Source organism: Colletotrichum jinshuiense, chromosome 2, assembly GCF_051148585.1.
Source record: "Colletotrichum jinshuiense chromosome 2, complete sequence".
Taxonomy (NCBI): Eukaryota; Fungi; Ascomycota; class Sordariomycetes; order Glomerellales; family Glomerellaceae; genus Colletotrichum; species Colletotrichum jinshuiense.
Window position 1 is genome coordinate 99,256 of NC_139309.1, and position 20,396 is coordinate 119,651.

A 20,396-nucleotide genomic window follows, 5' to 3' on the forward strand; every position below is an offset into this window, starting at 1 on the left:
CCTGGAAGGTTTTCGCGCGGCTGTAGCTGAAGGCTGCTTTATCTGTGTTGTTCTTTGGAACGCAATATCTGACAAAGTTCAACCTTTATCCTTTGGCGGCACGGGTGTGAAGCCGCTATTAAGGTGCCATATAGAGCGTCGACCATGGACGCCGGAATGGTTTCATCCTTTCTATTGGCAATTTTCGTATCTTGTGTTCCCTCTAGAAGCCCTGCGCGGCGAAGGACTGCCTGGAAGCTTCTGCCTAAGTCCATGTCGTGGTTTGCCCTCACCTCTACTTGTTGCCGTGTTCCTCTGGAGATAATTCGGCGCTGACCAGCTTGCCACCGCAGAGGAGGGGACTACTATCTTTGAAGAAGCTGTGCAGGTCTTTGAGGACAACACTTCTTCAACAAAAGTCCACGAGTTGGCTTGTGGGTGGTATCGAGCTTGTCACGAATCGCATCCTGAGTGCAGCCGCCTGACATCACCGGGCAAGTTTGCCCCTTCGAGGTTGATCGATGTAGGTGTCCACGGTGACGAGCATTGGAGGCTTTGCCTGTACCCCGAGGACATAGTTGATCCTCCCGAGTATATGACACTGAGCTACCGGTGGGGGGCCGACCCTACGATCGTCCTTCTCACCTCCAACATTGACCGCTTCCGACGAGGCGAGCCTATTCAAAGTCTGCCCAGGACGTTTCGAGATGCAATAACGGTCGCTCGTAAATTCTCCATAAAATATCTGTGGATCGACTCCCTCTGCATCCTTCAGGATTCCGAGGATGATTGGCAGGTGCAATCGAACCAAATGCACGAGGTCTACACTTACTCAGCGTGTACTATATCCGCAACGGCTTCGCCATGTCCAGACGGGGGTCTGTTCCGCTCCCGGCAGCCCAGCCAAGTGCTTCCCGGATACATCAAAATTGACCTGCCAGGCGGCCCGGGTAAAAAGTACGACATATGGGACGAATTCTACATGGACCGTCAGATTCGAGGTCCCCTAACGAACCGCGGATGGGTTTTCCAGGAACGACATCTGTCGCCTAGGGTTCTTCACTTCACCAAAACCCAAGTGTTCTGGGAGTGCATTACGGTGGACCTCTGTGAAGCATTTCCCAAGATGGCGCCTAGCGTTACGATGTTGCCATTGAGGGAGCGCTTCAAGACCGCCCAATCCATGTTGCGGCAGGCGCCACAGTCTTCAAGTTCACAGGGAAAAGACCAACAAATGGATGAGTCGCTCTATAACCAGTGGTGCCAGCTCCTCAGGCAGTACACGGGCTGCGCTCTAACAAAACCAGACGACAGGTTGGTTGCCATGGCCGGCATAGCACAACTGTACCAGCAGCACACGCGTGACCAGTACATGGCAGGATTATGGAAATCCCGGCTGCTGGAGGGGCTGGACTGGGTCGTGGTGGACCCGGTTGCCCAACCCGCCAACTCATCTCGAGCGCCATCCTGGTCGTGGGCCGCCGTGGACTCGGCCGTAGTCCCGCAGGATGTCAAATTGGGCTACACATACTTGGTCACGGCTCGCTACATCCCGCCGGTATTGACTTCCGGTAGTCTCGGAGCAGGACAGCGACCGGGCGGCGCCATAGAGCTGCTGGGCAGTATCACGGAGGCGGTAGTCAGCTGGAGCCACAACCGCGGGCCATGCTCCAAGCATCTGAGGCTCACGTTGGTGGATCTAGCCTCGACAGTCTACGCTTATCCGGATACTGCCGGTGAGAGCTTCGAAAAGGGAAGGGTGCTCCACTTGCTTCCCTTCAAAACGCGATTGGTCACGCGAGATGTGGCAGATGAGGAGAAATACCCATTAGGCGAACACACCTTTCTTCTTGAAGGCTTCATTTTGCAACCTGTCTCGGCTGTTTGCGGCACGTACCGCCGCGTAGGCCGCTTTGTCTTTGCCGAACCAGATCATATAGGGTTCTTTGGACTCCGCGGTGTTGCCATGAAGCAGGACCAAAAACCGTACAAAGCCAAGGTCGCGGATGATGCACAAATTTGCGTTATCCAGCTCGTATAAGGATGTCGACAAAACACCAGTAAGGGCGCCAGGTCGGTTCGCTGTTGGGAGGCGAATCAATCATACGAGGTTTTCAGTGCGGATGCTCCAGTACGGCAATTCATCCTTTGCTGTCGGATACGAAAGTGCATTAGGCAGCAAGGAGAGATGGACCCTCCCTAATGCAACATGTGTTCGGAACAGCGCAAGCGACTTTCCCCAAGGGGAACATAGTGTCAGTTAGACGATGCATCTGGCAAAAACAAGTGATTGGATGGTTTAATATTGTAAGGGGACATGTGTGATCCATGGACATCTCGTTGTGCCTTGACTGCTGGAAATCGCATTTCTCCCTGCATACAATTATCCCAGCAACACATTGTGGCCCAGTACGTATACTCGCACGTGGAAACACAGAGGTGCCCGGCTCGTGCTCCGGGTCAATGTGCAGCCAATGCCAGTCACCCCCGGGGGGGAAGCGGAAGCAGAAGCAGCAGGTCACTCTCCAGGCTGCTAGCAGAACAAGGATCATCATCTGGTAGCGAAGTAGCAAAGGACGGGCAGCAACTGTGACAATCACGCGTTTGCTGCATTTGTTTTTCTTTTCGTAATCTGGCTAGCCGCTTGTAATTTCCCCACGCCGCCCCCCTGGACCCCTGGTCTGAACGCCGCCGAGTGCGGCCCCGCTTGTTGCTGGCATCCACGCCGTGCCCGCGTGTGGAGCTGGTCGTGTCCCAAACACGAGTTGGAGACAAGCCAGCTCGCCCACCGCCGGCGGATCGAGGCTAATGATCAGGCAAACTTTTTTTTAAAAAGGTTAAACACAAGACTAGTCATTAGTTTACCTGTTTCTTGGGGAATTATCATGTGGGCCGCAATACGCCAGGCTAACTAAGCGTATGGTGAAAAAAACACGGAGTATACTCCAATCAATTCCATGACCAGGATTGGCTGTTTGCTACGCCGCTCGTGTTGGCTGCACAATTTGGGCGGCGCCCAGGCTGCCTCAGCGAACAATGACGAGCAAAGCCCGCTAGCTGCGCCCGGAAAAGCAATAGCAGATCCAGGAACACGAAATTGAGGAAGCGACAAGGAATTAGGCGCAAGACCCATGCCCCAGCATCGTTAGCCCAGGCTTAGTGCAGCCCGTTGCGATGGAAGGATTCCTCCACCTCTTCACGAGAATACAAGCCATGTTTTCTTAAGACCGCCCACCACCCCTCCAAATCTGCCCGCTTGGTGAAGCACAGGGGTATTAATTCCAGGTAAGCGGCCCCGTAAGCCGACGATGGCGATCTTTTCTCTAACCTCGCCCAAAGTACAGAACCAGCTTTCAAAGGGGATCAGGACATGACCTGAGGCCCTCTCCCAACCTCATTTACGCTTCATACATTCATTTGATCGTTTAGCACGTCCCTAATTCGAGCCGCTGTATCGGTTCTTCAATTCCCTCGTTTCTGAACGCGGCGGTTCTCAAGGACTTCCTCCCCACGACAGTACCATCGCTTTGTCTCGCCCACCTGCTTACTGGAAATCTGATAATAATACACTATTTGCGAGCTTGTCAACCCCTTGAAAGGATATTTCAACAAAAGGAGGAGAGGAGGAAGAGAGAAACAAAATTCGCATGAAAGTTCAGTGGTGGTAGCCTAGCTTGAACCCTCGACTGGAAGCCATGGCGCAGTCAACAAACTACAACACGAGCGCGGACGATATTGTTGCGAAACCTGGAGCCACCGCGGATGGGGAGTGGATCGTCGGCGACAGGAATGTTGGCGATGCGCATCAGACGGAAAGGGGAAAGAGCAAGAGGCTAAGATGTAAGCATGATTCTGACCGCAAATGTCAGTGGCGCCAACGTGCCTGCTGACTCTCATTTCTAGGGATTCTGGTGGGAATCGTCGTCGCCTTGGCCGTCGTCGTCGGCGTCGTCATTGGGGTTCTGTTCGCAAAGAACGTCATCAAAACGAACTCGGGGCCGGCAAAAGATGCTTCGACTGTCGCAACGGCGACTGCAGGCGCGAGTGGTACCGGCGCCGACTCGTCACAACCCACGGCCACGCGCAGTACCGGAGGAGCCGAGACGACTGCTACCGGCACACCACAATCAACCGGATCATGCTCGGCAGCGGGCGACATCCCCACATCGGCCAAAGGGACTGCTATGGATGTGACGTCCTGGTCAGATCTGACGGACTTCAACTGCACTTTCACCAGTGAGGTGGTTGGAGGGCTACCCCTCGTGGGTCTCAACACGACATGGGACGACTCCAAGCGCGCAAACCCAAACGTTCCCGCGCTGAACCAGCCGTGGGGTTCATACGGCCAGCGTCCGATTCGCGGAGTCAACATCGGCGGCTGGCTCTCCCTGGAACCTTTCATCACGCCGTCACTGTTTGAGTATCCCTCTAGCGCTGGCGTGGCGGATGAGTACACGCTCAGCCAGCACCTCGGCAAAGATGCCACAGAGGTATTGGAGAAGCACTACTCGACGTTCATCACCGAAAAGGATTTCAAGGCGATTGCCGATGCCGGTCTGGATCATATACGTATTCCCTTCTCCTACTGGGCAGTCAGGACGTACGACAACGACCCGTACCCGGCGGGACTTTCCTGGAGATACCTGCTCCGAGGCATCGAATGGGCTCGCAAATACGGTCTGCGCATCAAGCTCGACCTGCATGGCCTTCCTGGCAGCCAGAACGGCTGGAACCACAGCGGCCGACAGGGAACCGTCGGATGGCTGAAGAGTTCAAATGGGGACGTCAACCTTAAGCGGTCGCTTGACATTCACGACCAACTCTCCAAGTTCTTTGCCCAGGACAGGTATAAGAACGTCGTGGCCTTCTACGGGCTGGCCAACGAGCCGGCGCTGACCATCCCAATGGACGACCTGGTGACGTGGACGGGGGAGGCGTACGACCTGGTCCGCAAGAACGGTGTCAGTGCCACCCAGGTCTTCAGCGAATCGATGAAGAGCCTCGAGGCTTGGAAGGGCAAGCTTGAAGGTCGCGGCGACTCGCTCGCCATTGATGTGCACCAGTACACCATCTTCGACGTCAACGTGTTGAAGTTCAAGCACGCGGAAAAGATCGCCTTTATTTGCAAAGCGTGGACGGCGCAAATCACGGGCAGCGTCGACAAGTCGGCCGGGTTCGGCCCGACCATGGTGGGCGAGTGGTCGCAAGCGGACACGGACTGCACAAAGTACCTCAACGGCATGGGCACCGGGGCGCGCTGGCTGGGCACTTTCGCAGGCAAGACCACGCCAGGTTGTCCTACCGAGGACAGTCAGTGTAGCTGCGACCTGGCCAACGCCGACCCGTCGACCTACACTGCGAACTACAAGACCTTCCTCCTCACCTGGGCCGAGGCCCAGATGGGCATCTTTGAGAAGTCGTGGGGCTGGTTCTACTGGACCTGGAAGACCGAGTCGGCGCCTCTGTGGAGCTATCAGGCCGGTCTGCAGGGCAAGTTTCTGCCGGCACTCGCCTACGAGCGGTCTTGGGACTGCTCCAAGCCGATACCGAGCTTCGGCGACCTGCCAGAGTATTATTAGACATGATGAGGAAACGATAGTTACACGACTAACTATGTCACGTATTAATAAGTTTTAATTTTGTATCAAATTGCATACTGTTCCGTCACAGCTTTGAAAACTGTCCAGCCGAGAACACGATAGGCTTCACACGGGTTGATGTCCATACCTAAAGGTAACTAACAGTTTACACACAATGAAGCGGACAACAGAAGTCACGCTCGATCTCATTCTTAAACCTCGTTAGGCAGCATAACCCGTTGCCTAATTGCAATCTCTTGCCCTTATTGATACAAGAAACTACGTTACAATGGGGATTTCGTGACCATTGCTTAACCCTGAGAATCAGTCTATCCCCAAGACCTCGCAATGCAGTCATCTTCTCGGGGTGCTTTCGGGAAGTCGCGTCAGACCACTGGCACTGACATAGCGATGTTTGCTTCACTCAAAGCCGGAGATGCATGTTTCTAGATCACGTAAGCATAGCAGCTCACGGAGATGCACCATTTCCCCATGTTTTGGTTCCCACGAATTGCATCAACGGCTCTTACTCATCCACTCCTTATATTCCCCTTTACCCCAACGCCACGTTCGTACATTCGCTGCGAGTGGTTCATAGCATCCTGCATGGAAATCGGTCATGCCGGAGTATTATAAATATGCACGACACGATGACGAAAACGTTTGGATATAAGCTAAATGCAGCGATTTGTATATAGTGTGGCTCATGCCACGAAACAAAACGACCTCTTGAGGATATAACAAGACCAGACAGCATCCATCCTTTTGAAGGGTTTTCATTTCACTAAACGCATTGTCACTCTGTATTAGACGCCCTGAGTTTGAAATCGTCAACAAGCAGAAGTAACCATCATTCAAACCATGGCTGCCACTATCTCTCTCCCAGCATCCATGAGGGTCGTTCACCAGCCTGATCCCCAAAGCACCAACCTCAAAATGACCGAGGGTCCGATTCCTTCTCTTCAAAGCCCCTCCGACATACTCATCAAAGTTGCGACAACCTCCCCTTGCTTAGGGGAACTCCACTGGGTCGCCAATATGCCTGGATTCTTCCCCGCCGACAAGGAACCCGTGCCGGGACAGGACGTTGCGGGAACTGTTATCCAAGCCGCCAAAGACTCGGGCTTCACTCCAGGTGACGAGGTGTTCGGGCGTATTACGGCCATTTACCCGGGCGGATGTCGCGAGTACGCCGTTGTGAAAAAGGAAGAGATGGCTCTGAAGCCAAGTGGTCTGAGCTGGGAGGAGGCGGCAGCGACGCCTCTCTCTGCCCTCACGGCTTGGCAGGCGCTCTTCATCCAAGGCACCCTCGAAAAGGCTGCGGTGTTCGGGGATAAAGAGGCAAAGGCGCGGAATGGCCAGAAAAAGGTCTTCATTGCCGGCGCCGGGACGAGCGTCGGTACCTGGGCGGTGCAGTTTGCCGCGCTGGCCGGGGCAGGGCGGACTGTTGCGCTCTGCTCGGGCGCTAGGGCAGACTGGATCACCGAGATGGGCGCGACGGACGTTGTGGACTACACAAAGACCGACGTGGATGCTTGGGTGGGCGAGGCGCAGGACAGGGAGGTTGACCTTGTCGTGGACTGCGTTGGCGGCGCTTCGATGAAGAGCCTCTGGAGCGTGATCAAGGACGGCGGGACGTTCCTGAGCATTTGCGCTCCACCGGAAAGCGTGAAACCGGCCCAAAACACCAAGAAGATGGAGAAAACAGCCTGGTTCGTCGTCGAAAGCCTGGGTGATCAGCTGAGCGAAATTGCCCAGCTAGTGGTGGCGGGCAAAGCAAAGCCGATCATCGACAGTGCTGTCAGCTTTGACCAGTTCCAGGATGCCTTTAACAAGGTGGAGAGCCGGAAGACGAAGGGCAAAGTAATCATTAGGATTGCGGTATGAACGATGTTAACTCAATGCTATCAAAGGCTCTTTACCTAGATGGATCTCCGATCCAGAAACTAGATGAATAGCTTCTACATAATACACGTCTGGAATATTTGGCACATACTGTATGTTCAACTGCTTTGGGCTGCTTCTCCCAAATTCATCCAATGATTGCCCTGGAAAAACTAGGGTCCACAAGAGTAACGCCCTTCGTCAGTCTAGTCTCTTCGGGCTTTCAAAGGCCATGGAGTTAAGCCTAGAAAACTGCCTCTTTACCTAGTCAACATCTGGGCTGACCGAGGTAAGCGACATGAATACAACTATGGTCAACATAGTTAGCATTTACACTATTCATAAGCAACAATGCTTGCCTCCTACTAAGTTGAAGAGTTGTCGTCGTATCATTGCATAGAGTGCGGCATATGACAGGTTAGCACATTCACGCCAAGAAGATCGTAGTTCAAATCATTCATAGCAAGTGAACAAATCTGATTTAACAATATTTCAACAGTATATATGCTCGCTATAGTAAAAGTACCGCCCAAGACAGGCAAAGAAAGCTGTTGTATAGCTGACTGTAGTAATATATAACCCCACACGACTAGTTAACTTGGTGGATAAACCTATTTCCAGGCGGTGTCGCAGGTAAGAGAACCAGCACCTAGATCATTGCAGTGGCCGTTGTCTTTTACACCCTTCAAACCCAAAGCAGTTAGACAATTATCCTTATAGAGATTGGGAGGTTGTAATAAACATACATTACACGTCCTTGTGCAAGAATCACCGCGATTGCTGCATGCCGTCTCAGAAAATGTGCAGCAATTGAGAGAAGGATTGCATGTCTGAGGCTCTGGCAGGGCGACTGCGAGAGCAGTGCTGGCGAGAGCGAGAAGAATGATTGGGAAATGCATCTTAAAGTCTATGTAAACACCGTGGTTGTTTGTGAAGTATTGGGTAAGAAGTCCGAGAGATGTTGGGCAGATAATTTATAATATTTTACAAGCTGATGATACGGCAGCGTAGGTATGAGTCAGCAAGATCCCATTTAAAGAATGATCGGCCTATTTTTGTTCGATCGTCCTTTCTGTCATTTGACTGAAACCTTCTTTATTAACACGAATAAACTCTCTTTTATTGAACCAAGGCGCATTGAGTCAGTTGCTATTGAAACACTTAGAACGAAATATACCATTAATACTCCTATTTGAGGAAAGTTTAATTCTTATTTTAAACTGCGATGTTTGTCCAACCCAATGGCTCTACTATAGGTGCGGAAATACAACCCATGAAATATCATAACCAACATCTCTGACAACATACTTTGAAACAAATAAATGGCCACCCAAAGTTTTACATAGAAATACAAGCAAAATAATCATAATACAGTAGGTTTAGAGCAGGAGAACACGGGGCTATTGATTACGGTGTGGTTTAAGCGAACCTTGTGTCGGACTGTTACTATATCCCACTTGTCAGCGTGAAAAGATTATCTGTTAATTATTTGATGCTTGGCGAAGGTTATAATACTCAACACGCTCGCTGCACAGCCGGTTCAGACAGGCCGCCAGTTGTTTCCTTAGCTAAGTATCCTTTCGCGAAACCAAGATGGAAACAAACTCGGTGTGATCAATTCTGCATGGCTCAATAAAGCGAGATAGAAGGAGTGCCCCAACAAGAGTGTGTCGAAGGAGAACACCAATCGCCATATGATTATGTAGTTAGGAACTGAACTGGGAGAGAAGACCCCGATGAGGTATAAGTAACTCATCCATTGACCTCGGCTCTGCTCCAAGATGATACCTAACGTCAACATGATTGAGAATCAAAACCCTGCCTTGAATGAACACCACGAGAAGAGAGCCAGATGTTTCTCAATGTGGCCGTGGTTCGTGCATGGGCTGGCTGATTACGGGATGCGACTGCCTCATCACTCGATTAGCCCGACGCTGTCTCACGGGGGCATGTGGGCGTTAATAGAGCCCGCCGAAAGCGACAATACGCCCAGGGCCAAAACGCGGTCTGGGAGAGATGCTTTAGTTCTCGAGTCTAAAATGCGGGTCAGTGGACATAACTCTGGAATTTACGGATAGATAGAAGCTTAATGACTGGCAACTGGGAATCGGACGCACGAGGGGCAGAGTGCAATAGGAATGAAGGTTAGGGAATAGGCAGAAAGGTACACCAGGAAGGCTACCTGTCCCATGATTACCTCTATTTTCTCGAACATGCTGAGTGTGTCAGTGGCAGACCCCCTATTTTTTATTTTCATCTAAATTATTTTCTTGCACAGACCCACCCCCGCACGCCAAATCGCCTGTTGCTGGCCGCGCACCGTTCATATCCCACCGCCCAAGCTCTTCATCAACTTGCACGCCTTTACGTGGTAGACAGTGGAACAGCAACGAGTGACCAAGGCCCAGCCATTGGCACTTGGTTGCCCTCTCTACAATCAAGGTTCTCATATAACTAGAGAGCGTAGTTGGACTTCGTCTTTCTTGATCCACGGGTCGACTTCTCGTCTTTTGTTGGCGAGACTGTCTTCAACTGAACTACGGTCAGTGCCAAGGCTAACACATAGAGCCATATCATTGACCGGGTCTATCCCGATTTGGACTTCAATGAGCCCTTTCACATTCTTGTTGCTCTCCGACAGGAAAAGTACATCCCGCAGAAAGCGCGACTGCATCATTGGACCTACTGACGACAAATAACGTCAGTCTTACAGTGGGATGGTTGCGTTTATAGTACCAAATATGTAATATGAGTCGAATAATTGGCCTCTTGTGTACTTGATTGCTGCACTAAACACGCAAAATATACCACAGTGCACGTTTACATGGCCACGATGCTGCCAATCCTGCTTATAAGGGACCATAAAATGCGCTGAGCGCTTCACACCAGCCGCCAAGACGTTGTCATTCGCCAAAGCGTGATGTTAGGATGCCTTTCTAATAACAACACCCAGTTTCTACTTTTATCTATTTAAGGTCCAACGTCGATGGTCTCAATGAGATCAACAGTCGACGAGTTGTTGCTATACCTCCTTGCCTCTATCTAACAGCTTCAAAATCTCTCTTGCAGCTTTCTCTCTGCCAGCTCCTTCTGGGTGCCGTTTAGCTATTGCGGCCGCTCTTTCCTGTATACCATGAGCATTTGGGCCTAAGACGACCTCGTTGAGGCTCTCGACGAGCTCATGCCGTTCCCAATAGGGCTTGGCTCTCTGATTTCCCCATTTGCCGATCCCAAGAAACTCGGCCCGGATGCCAAAGTCATAGCAGTCACCCCAGCCGGGCAAGACGACTTGAGGAATGCCGGTACTGGATCGCAGATTCGGTGTCAGTTGAGTCATAATAGAAAATAGTGATGTTCAAGGACCAAGGAAAGTTTAATCTTGACGCAGGAAGGTATCGCACTTACCAGATTGCCTCGTGGAATGAGTTGGAGCCTCCATGATTGACAGAGCAAACCACATGCCCCGATTCGAGTATAGACTTGGGCTCCGCAGTGAACCAGTTCATGATCCGGACGCGATCTCGTTCGACATACGGGCTCATGATTTTCCTAAACTGTAGCCATGACTCCGAGGATTCTGCCTGATCTTCTCCATCGCCCAGCTTCCTAGGCATCTTCCAGAGGACTTGAAGTCCCTGATCTTCAGAACTAGTACTGGACTCCTGCGCAGCATCGAGTAAACTCTTTATGGCATGAGCGAACTCAGTCGCTAGAGCAAGGTCATAAAAGTGATGGGTGCCAAGGTTGATGTAGACCGTGGGCCCACGGCCGAGCCAGCTAGCCAGTTCTGGGTCTTCTGTTTCAATGTTTGGCGCAGCACGTGTGATAGGACCACATGGTGTGATGTAGCTCGGAAGCGTCTCGAATGGCAAGTCAATGTCAGGACTGTTGGCCACAAGAACCTGAAGGTCATCTGGTGGCGCTTTCATAAAACCAAGCTCCATGAAGGTCATGATTTTGATGTTTGGCCCAATATGCTTTTCGAGACACGCTGATAGGCGCTCATATCTTTTATCGGTAAGCAAGGCGTATGCCACAACGAGGTTGTAAAATATGTTGGCAGGGATCATATGAAATGGCACAGGGTATGGCAAACTGGATTGGCCTCTAAGCATGTGTCAGTGATGGAAACATCCTTTCAAGCTTTCAGTTGGATTCTCACATAGGATATTTCCAGAGAATTTGCAACTTTGGCTGCAGAGGCAACGCAAACTCTTTAATGGTGTTCGGAGCCAGACAGGCCCAATTGATTTTGGCTTGTTGGCAAAAGGTGATAGCGGGCGCAAAGAATGTTTCAGCGATCGTCACATCCGGCTTAACCTCCTGTACAAGAGTCTCGATTGATCGGTAAATTTCAATAAATTCTTCTGGGCTCCATGGCAGGACCAGTCCGGGGATGTCGAGCAAATTGCGAGTGGTGTTGATCAAGCCTGGCGTCGTAAGCCAGGACGGTATGCTAGGGTTGCCAGGTCTGTCCAGAGCATCGTAGTGTGATAGACCAGGAAGATGGTGAATCTTGACTGCACTACCGGTCGGCGCTCCTGGTATGTTGGTGCATTGCTCAACGAAGCGGCGCATTTGGGAGTCTATCCCCGCTTGAGATCCAATGTGCACCTCCACGTCGGGGGAGATTTGTAACAACGCGTACGTGGCCGAAAGGACAACGTTGGCTTGTCCATAGTCGCGATTGCAGAGAAATAGAATCTTTTTCTTTGGTGTTGCCATGGCTGATATTCGATATCTGCTAATTTAGGACAGTCAAAGTGTAAGAATAATCAGATTTTGTGAACAACAAGAAGTTATAATTTATGGGAGCAAACCAACCTTGTAGAATCCAGCGATTCTTCCAAGGGTGGATTTGACATCAAAACATTGCGCAACTACAAATTTCGTAATGAAAATGCTTCCTTGGTGACGCGCTCGTGGATCCATAGGGCGATCCCAAACGACATATTCTGATAGGCTCCTCTTCATCAAATTAAGAGGATTTGGAACTTTGGACCCAACAGAGTCGAATCGCCCAGGTAAGATTCACCGTTGTGATGCATCTCAATGTAACAGGCAGCACCGAATTAAGAAAAGGCCAATCGCGAAAGGAGTAATAGCTCCGCTGCGGCAGACCTCCTGCATGGTGCCTTATCTTGCCGTTCCACTCGATTACGAAAGATACATGGGGATCATGCCATCACGGCGGAGACTGCTACCTGCTGGATATATCGACGATCTGTGGTAGCTCAGTTGACAGAAGGGATATGCAAGGTATATCTTCCAATTTATTTCCCCACTCGGTAATCGGGCCAACTGTTACATTTGCAATACCCCCCCCTTTACTAAATAAAGCAGGGAGTCGGTTAGATTGTTGACAAGTGGGCAGCAGCTAACTCTCATCGCGCTTTGAATGGACGTTTTCAAACATGCAAATTGAACCCAAGACCCACTAAGCCGTCTGCAGACTATATTAGCATGGCGTTGAAGAATAACGAGACGAGAAACAAGTAAACGAGCTGGCACACTTAACAAGTGAAGGTGGGCACTGCGTCTCAGCTATCCGCAGTGATCTTTCGGCGAAGAAGAAGGTTGAAGAGATAGAAGGAATGCAAAGGGATTAAGGTCAGCTTTAAGAGATAAATGTTTATAAGGATAAAATTTCGTTTGAGTTGATTGCCTGCCTGTCCACGACATTGCACCAGGCAAAAGGTCCTTAGCGCCCGCCCCTGGCAGGCAGGCAGCCAGGATTATGCGGCCCTTGTCGATACTTCGCCTATGGAAAGTCACCACATTCTCTTTTCAACTGCTGAAACGAAGTGGTTCCTAATACTGTGTGCCAGGTTTACCAAAGTTCTACCGAGCCTGATCCAGTGGAGTCAATCCTTCGAGTCCTTTCGCGACTTTATCCTGTCGGGTTAACGTTGGCACAGGTTACGAAGATAACACATTTCCCGTGAGATTATGAGTTGTTCCAAGATCCTACCGAAAGGATCTGTTTGTGCGCTATAAAATCAGATGCAATCAAGCTACTTATTTGAAGGAAGGTCCATCTGAGTGATGGTTAAGATCGTTCACGAAAGCAACCTGACCACCATCCTTGCGACACAGTCAACTGGGATCCTGGGGGGATGTGCACTAATTAAGCGGCTCACACCAATCCTGTGGCTTAGCTCACACTACTACAACCTTCTACAATTTACTGCGGGGACAACTAGCGAAAAGTCGAAAAAGGTTACGTGCTAAGATCGTGAACTCCTGCTTCATATCGCATAAATAGCCTGCTTTGCGCTCCATTACAAATTAAATATCGTTCTCTGTGTGTGTGCGTCAGGAGATGCTACTACAAAATAGTTACATTGGAATCAATCACCACTTCTTAGTTGTCTTCCTCACTAACTCGGCAAACAAAGCACTCTTTCGGATCAGGCAGACGTTGTCGCAGATTCTGTTGAGGAAGATGGAAATACCTGGTGCTCAAGTCAGCCCAATGCCTCATTTGCAGGATCCTACGAGACAAACCAACTTTACGAATATGCACAGTGCCCTCAGCTACGAACCTCTCAACGCTCAAATGCGACAAATTCGTCTAATAACTGTACAGGCCCATCACCAGGGCCTCGTCAACTGCTCGCTGGAAACAATTTCCCTCAATAACCCACCACCTTTCGCCGCGCTCTCGTATGTCTGGAATGACCCATACAATCGGGGAGAGTCGCCGAAAAATGAGAAGATCTTGATCAACGGGGCTATCAGGGATGTTCCATACAACCTCGCCAGAGCTCTTTTATACCTGGAGGGGCATTGGCGCAATTATTTCAAAGAGAAATCTGGTGACAGCCCGGTGTTTCGACTCTGGGCAGATTCAATCTGCATCAACCAGGACAGCATTTCGGAGCGCAACGATCAAGTTGCAGAAATGCGGGCGATTTATTCTTCGGCAGCGCTTGTCATGGCATGGCTCGCTCCAAACGATGACAGAATTCCCTTGGCATTTAATACGTTGGAGATTATCCACGAAGAAATAATGGCCACCGCAGCCTGGCGTGAGTCCGTTCTACGAGAGGGCGAATGGGACCCGGCTGTTTTGTCTGTGGTAGATGAGTTAAAAGGCTTCGCGTGGATGAGAAAACATCCATCCCTCTCTGAAGATGAATCAGACGACCAGCTGGGGTGCAATAGGTGGCAGTCAATCATGGATCTGACAAAGCTGCACTATTGGAAACGGGTTTGGATATTACAAGAAGCTGTTTTAGCAAAGGATCTGGTTTATCTCTCCCCCTCTGCGGCCATCTCGGGTTCTATATTTGAGCTGGCGACCGAATGTTTCTTCGAAACGTTGACCAAGTCTTTAATGACTGCCCGACCACAGTTTATATCGCCTCACACTTGGAATTACATGGTCACCAAATTGGAGAAAGCACCGCCACCAGCTTGGTTGATCAACTCGTTCAAGACTGATTTGGAGTCAGTACAATCACTGCCAGCCCACATGATCAGTTCATTTGCGCCTGATCCACTACGCGCAACAGATTCTCGAGATTACGTTTATGGCCTGCTCGGTCTTATGCAACTCGCTATAGTGCCCGACTACAACAAACAAGTCGCTGAGGTATACTGCGATTTTGTGGCGGCCTGTATCAAGAAAACTCGGAATTCGGGGTCTCCCTACTTGAATTTGGCTGTTTCTAGTCTGCCAACCTCGAACACTGCTCTGCAACTTCCGTCATGGGCGCCAGACCTTTCAGCCAACAGATTACATAGTCCTTTCTACCTTGCAATAGCCGCAGCGGAATCCACCAATTGGGGTACAACTAGTGATACCCTGTTTTCTTCTAGCACCCCAGATGCAGAGGTTGTCGGACGAGGCTTATTCGTTACCGGAATTGCCTGGGAAACGGTCACAACCTTAAGCGACGTACTCGACCGAAAGGAAATATTGGGAAACGACAATGCACAGGGTTCTGAATCACAAGATGTATCCGCTGAGCTTGGACCAATCGCCAGGTTCCTCCAGAAAGGCTACGGTGGCCCAGTTCACACTCAAGGTGTTGGCTTCTGGCCAAACATTGTAAAGGTTCTGCGGATGGCTACGATAGTTGAGCAATGGCCTTTTCACGACGACCTGGCATACTCAATAATTTATGTCACGCGCAATCTTCAACTTCGTCGACCATTGCCGCGTGGAAACGGCGTTGAAGCATCAGAGAGTGTAAGAAGACACTCTCTCGATATTCTGCGTGCTTGCTTTCCAGATAGAGAGTGTTGGTCAAGGCTGGAAGACTGCGTAAATCACTTCTCGAGCGAAATGGCACGTGGTAGCCAGAGGGAGGAAAGAATTGAGGCTATGATACTCAAAATGCGAACCGAGTGTGATAGATGGCACAAGACGGCAAGGCTTTTCCAAACTCAAACTGGGCATATAGGGTTGGCACCGATGGATACCCAAGCAGGGGATATTCTTTGCATATTGCACCGATGCATGCAGCCTGCTGTTCTAAGGAAAGTTAACGATCATTATGTTCTTGTCGGAACCTATTTGATCCCAGGGATCATAAATGATGAATCGAGAAGCTACATGGAAACTAGCGAGATAAAACGATTTCATTTACGGTAAGCGCAAAGGCGGATCTAAGTGTAAAGGTTTGTATTTGCTTTATGCGGATGAATTCAGGCCACATGTATTATCCCTCACACAATAAAGATAGAAATGCATAGCACAACGCTCTGCTACTCCACTATTAGACAGACCCCCAGCCGCTGTCGATGAAGTACGAATTGACAATTATGCGACAAACGATGCGTGGGATCGATGCATCGAGTGCATTTACTCGGCAATGGGGCAATGGTCGTAGTACCCATCGGCGTTGTTACCCCACCAAGTTGGGAAGGGAATCGAGGGACCGCCAGCACCGAAAACCGCAAACGACAGGATGAAGAGAACGCTCAGGCTGGCTCCGTCGAATGCACCGGTGATCAAGTACGAGTAGTCCTTGAAGATACGGGGGCGGTAGTTTCGGAGGTAGAATTGGACGAAAAAGCCACAGATGAGTTGGCTGAAAATAACGCAAGTCTGAGATGAGTTGTATGGGATGAAGCCGGCGTACTGGATCAACTGGGGAAGGTTGATCTCTGATAGCGAGTAGCCCCGAATCTTGGGAACAAACTGATGATACCCATGTCAGTGAAGGCCGAGCTAAGGAGGAAACACACTTTCAACTCACATGTACAATAGCACGGTGGACGATAACGGCAGCAAAGCCAACACCGAGACCAATAGGCACAAGTGAGTATCTGCCGCCGGTCTTGTAAAGGTATTTGGCAAGCGCCCAGGAAGTGGCGTTGGTGTTGTATGACTGCATTGTTGCACCGCTCCAGGAGCTGTTGCCGTCACTGTTGACGAGAAGATCACGATTACCATTGACAATGGAGATCATAACGGCGTAGTTAATGAAACCTCCCAAAATGGTTCCATAAATTTGAGTGAGGAACATGACTCGGGGCGGAATCTTGACTGTAATGGGTTGTTAGCAGGGCAATTCTTGATTATCGTGATTCAAAAGGAAATTGCGTACGATATTCTCCCATCTTCAGATCGTTGGAAAGATTAACAGCGTTCGAGATGACGTTGTGCGACCAAGCGGCAAAATACATGTTGCCAATGGGGCGCTCAGGAAGGATGAGACCTGCCAGCATCTTCGATAAGTTGTTTGTAGCAATTCCATTACCGAACCGAGAATACAGCAATGTGCTCTATTCGAAACGTCAGTATTAGCCGATACAAATATTGCTGTACGGGGACACTTACCAGCGGCGCAATGATGATTCCAGTCAGAAGCGAGACGACGTATGCCCACGCCGGAAGGGTGATGTTCTGAGTGCAGACGACGACGAGACCCAGAACAAAACTGATCACCAGTACAGCAACATACCACCACCAGGGCGTCTCTTTGTAATGCTTAACCATATGTTCATGGTGGCGATCGTCATATCTGCCGCTCTTTGCGCTCTGGTATGCCCTCTTGACATCTCCGCCCCAAAAGACAAAGCAGTGAGCAACCAGGGCTCCGATCTAACATATGGTCAGTCTTGAGTGGACTGGATAATAGCAGCAGTCTCGGCCACTTACAGCGGCATTGGCCATGAACATTGCGTAGGCAAAACTTCCGGTGAGTCTAGGAATACCGTACTTGACCAGAGCCTCCTGGTTGAGCACGCCGCCTGTAAAGACTTTGGCGATGGGATACGTCGATCCGTCTTCGGATCGAAGACGCGTCGACATAAATGGTTGCGACTTTGCATCCCACGCATTGGTATAATAAATACCAATCATTGCGAGAAAGCAAATGAAGAACCCAATCGCCGAATGGGCCTGGAGAGTGAGGGGCAAGGAAGTGCTAAACGAGGTGATCTAAAGAAGTTGAATGTGTCAGCTGCGTATCTATCCTGGAGGGTGGTTTCCATACGTATTGCCAGTCAAAAGACAGGGTGAACAGTCCTAGTCCTTCGTTGTTGATAGACCCTCCGAATAGGTTTGTGAGAACGGCAGCCTTGTCACCGGTAGCATTCATGGCGGCCAAGCAGGGGATTGAAACAGAGTTCAACCAAGGAAAGATATAAGCAGGGAAGAACTCGTAGGCAAACATTCCAACAAAACTGTACCAGAACCAGCGAAGTGGCTTGGAGTTCTTCAGATCCTGCCAATGGAGGCCTTGGAGAGTCTTGACCGTGGGCAGAGTGCTCCAATACACTGCATCGACATGCCATACAGCAATTGGACGCATTATACCACAGATACCGTAGCCGAATAATCCGATCGAGATTACGGTCAAGACAACTGTGGTGGGACTCAAAGGCAAGTCGTAGAAGAGATCTTGTGCCGCAAAGACCATGATACTAGCGGACGCGTTGGAGGCTGATGTGGCAGTAATGGAGCAAATAGCGTGCTCTTTCAAGCCCCAAGGCCCAGGGTTGATGAATTTGACGAATTTGATCCATCCCGGAAGCTCTCCTTGACCATTCTTTTCCCTCCAGGAAGCTTCGAGTTTATCACCGCGGGGGAGGACAGCGGTCCATGCTTTGCCTGCAAAATAACCGATGAGAACGATGAAGGTTCCAGAGATGGTGACACTGGTAGGTTTGAACTAAAAGATGATGTTGTCAGTTTCGTGTGATCGCTTTAGTACTCGATGAAGGTATGAAAGAGGACCTACCGTGTAAATCTGGCTCATGACGGCTTGGAAAGCTGAGAGACAGGTTGCCAGGAACATGCTTCGAAAGGTCAACGAGGCATCGAAATCATCCCGAAGCGGCAGCAGGTAGCGCGCTGCATCGGCACCGGTAATAATGATAGCATTGTCGCTATTGTCGTCTTTCTCGTGGCTGTCGCCATCGGACGGCGGGGAAGCCGGAGCAACCTGGATCTCGGAAGCCAGTTCTTTGCCAACATCATGTTCGTCGATGCCGACTTTCTCGTTGATGGCTTGGTGGGAGGGGACCGAAACGACTTTACCCTCGACAGGGTTCAGTCCCCCAACCACGATGGTGTCGGTGGACGGCATGCTGCAATAGTCGTGCCAACCGAGTCGGGCTTAAGAAGGCCAAAGGAACCCGTTGGCTGTGGGGAAGCAATGCAGAATGTCTGACGATCAGTTCAACCATCAGTACCACCAACAAGATTATCGCGGCGGCAGCGCTCTCCTTTGTATTCAGTCCTGCGCCTCCGACCCGCCGCAGGTTTAGGGGCCCCTGCTCTCACCAAGACAGACCAACTTCAACAACATGGTCGAAAACGGATGTATCTCCATGAACTGGGGCACGATGTCGTGATAAGCGCCGGTACTTGTGTAATTGCAGGCCCCTAAGTTGCTCATTGTAAATTGTCTGTTGGATGTGCCGCTCGACAGGGTGTATTGGACACCGCTTGGACACTCAATGGACTCAATGGTCAGGCCTTCCATGCGCACCCGGTTAATTGGGATACTGCCCCACAACAGTTGCTACGAAGATTTAGGAAGGTCCTTATCAAAACGGTCTTGACGTGATAGGGACACCCCGGACAAAACATACTTTTGACGACGTTTATCGTTTTTCCAGAAAGTGGCAATATGCAAAGGTGGTGCGGTGGTTTCGGTGTCTCGGGACATTTCATCCAGTGTTGTGTCCCAAGAAATGCCCAGGCGGGAAGGTCGCCTGGTAAGCATTGCCAAGTCATGGCCGAGACTGCGGCCGACTGTTGGAGGGCTTGGCAAACCATCCGAATTCGTTGCACCCCTCGGAGTTGCGATGCTCCTCCCAACCTCATCTGGGACTGTACCAGGGTCTGTCCGGGTCGCTCTCAATGGTCATTTGCTGTCTCCGAGTGGGGGTGGATCCCATCCACCACCCGCGCTCGCACTTTTGTTCTTGACGTGCTCAGTTGTCTGAACTTTTGTCACTGACGTGCTCGAGCGACGCCGCCTCTTTTTCGTATCTTCGGATGGCTCGTTGTGATATGCTCTGCGTGAAAGAAAGAAAAATCGATGTGGCCATTGATTCATAGTATGTATCTGCAGAGCTATCTCGCAGTTCGTCGGATATCTGCTTTATTGGAAGCCACGCCGGGAAATGTCTGCAACCACATGCGAGACGCGAGGACATCACAGAAAATCCACTCCGCCATGAGCAGAGGTTACGACGCATGTGGGCCTGCCGATGCGGACAGGGTTAATTTCGCTCAGGACCATGGCGATGGGAAGTTCATCTCATTATCAAGCGCGCCAACCTGATAGACTTTAGGCAGGGGTGTTCTCCTCAATCGGGAATGAAGAGAGACATATAATGTTTTTGGAGAAGCATGGCTTCAAGTAAATCTGAGTCCGCGTTCGACAAGTCCTCGGCGACAGATTAAACGCAGCGCGCAAGCTTTCTAATTGCTTGGCATGGAACTGACATATATAACAGATGCTGTTTCATTCTTACGTTGTTCGC

The 20,396-nt window shown here is 50.5% G+C and overlaps 5 protein-coding genes across 5 annotated transcripts; 3 read left to right on the forward strand and 2 right to left on the reverse strand.

Moving 5' to 3' along the window:
• Nucleotides 1-574: 574 nt before the first annotated feature.
• On the forward strand, nt 575-2,020 carry EsH8_II_000025 (HET domain-containing protein; the record flags this gene model as incomplete). Its single annotated transcript, XM_083263323.1, has 1 exon — nt 575-2,020. One exon carries the CDS (start codon nt 575-577, stop codon nt 2,018-2,020), a length of 1,446 nt encoding a protein of 481 aa, XP_083120645.1.
• A 1,654-nt stretch (nt 2,021-3,674) lies between these two features.
• On the forward strand, nt 3,675-5,558 carry EsH8_II_000026 (glycoside hydrolase family 5 protein; the record flags this gene model as incomplete). Its single annotated transcript, XM_083263324.1, has 2 exons — nt 3,675-3,819; nt 3,883-5,558. 2 exons carry the CDS (start codon nt 3,675-3,677, stop codon nt 5,556-5,558), a joined length of 1,821 nt encoding a protein of 606 aa, XP_083120646.1.
• Nucleotides 5,559-6,419: 861 nt separating this feature from the next.
• Nucleotides 6,420-7,445, forward strand: EsH8_II_000027 (NADP-dependent oxidoreductase; the record flags this gene model as incomplete). Its single annotated transcript, XM_083263325.1, has 1 exon — nt 6,420-7,445. The coding sequence occupies one exon, from the start codon at nt 6,420-6,422 to the stop codon at nt 7,443-7,445; it is 1,026 nt and encodes a 341-aa protein (XP_083120647.1).
• Nucleotides 7,446-10,464: 3,019 nt separating this feature from the next.
• Nucleotides 10,465-12,167, reverse strand: EsH8_II_000028 (uncharacterized protein; the record flags this gene model as incomplete). The annotated part of the gene is made up of 3 exons (XM_083263326.1): nt 10,465-10,747; nt 10,848-11,549; nt 11,605-12,167. 3 exons carry the CDS (start codon nt 12,165-12,167, stop codon nt 10,465-10,467), a joined length of 1,548 nt encoding a protein of 515 aa, XP_083120648.1.
• A 4,087-nt stretch (nt 12,168-16,254) lies between these two features.
• EsH8_II_000029 (OPT oligopeptide transporter protein-domain-containing protein) lies at nt 16,255-18,988 on the reverse strand (the record flags this gene model as incomplete). Its single annotated transcript, XM_083263327.1, has 7 exons — nt 16,255-16,593; nt 16,652-16,941; nt 17,003-17,180; nt 17,236-17,499; nt 17,557-17,838; nt 17,894-18,571; nt 18,641-18,988. 7 exons carry the CDS (start codon nt 18,986-18,988, stop codon nt 16,255-16,257), a joined length of 2,379 nt encoding a protein of 792 aa, XP_083120649.1.
• Nucleotides 18,989-20,396: the final 1,408 nt, after the last annotated feature.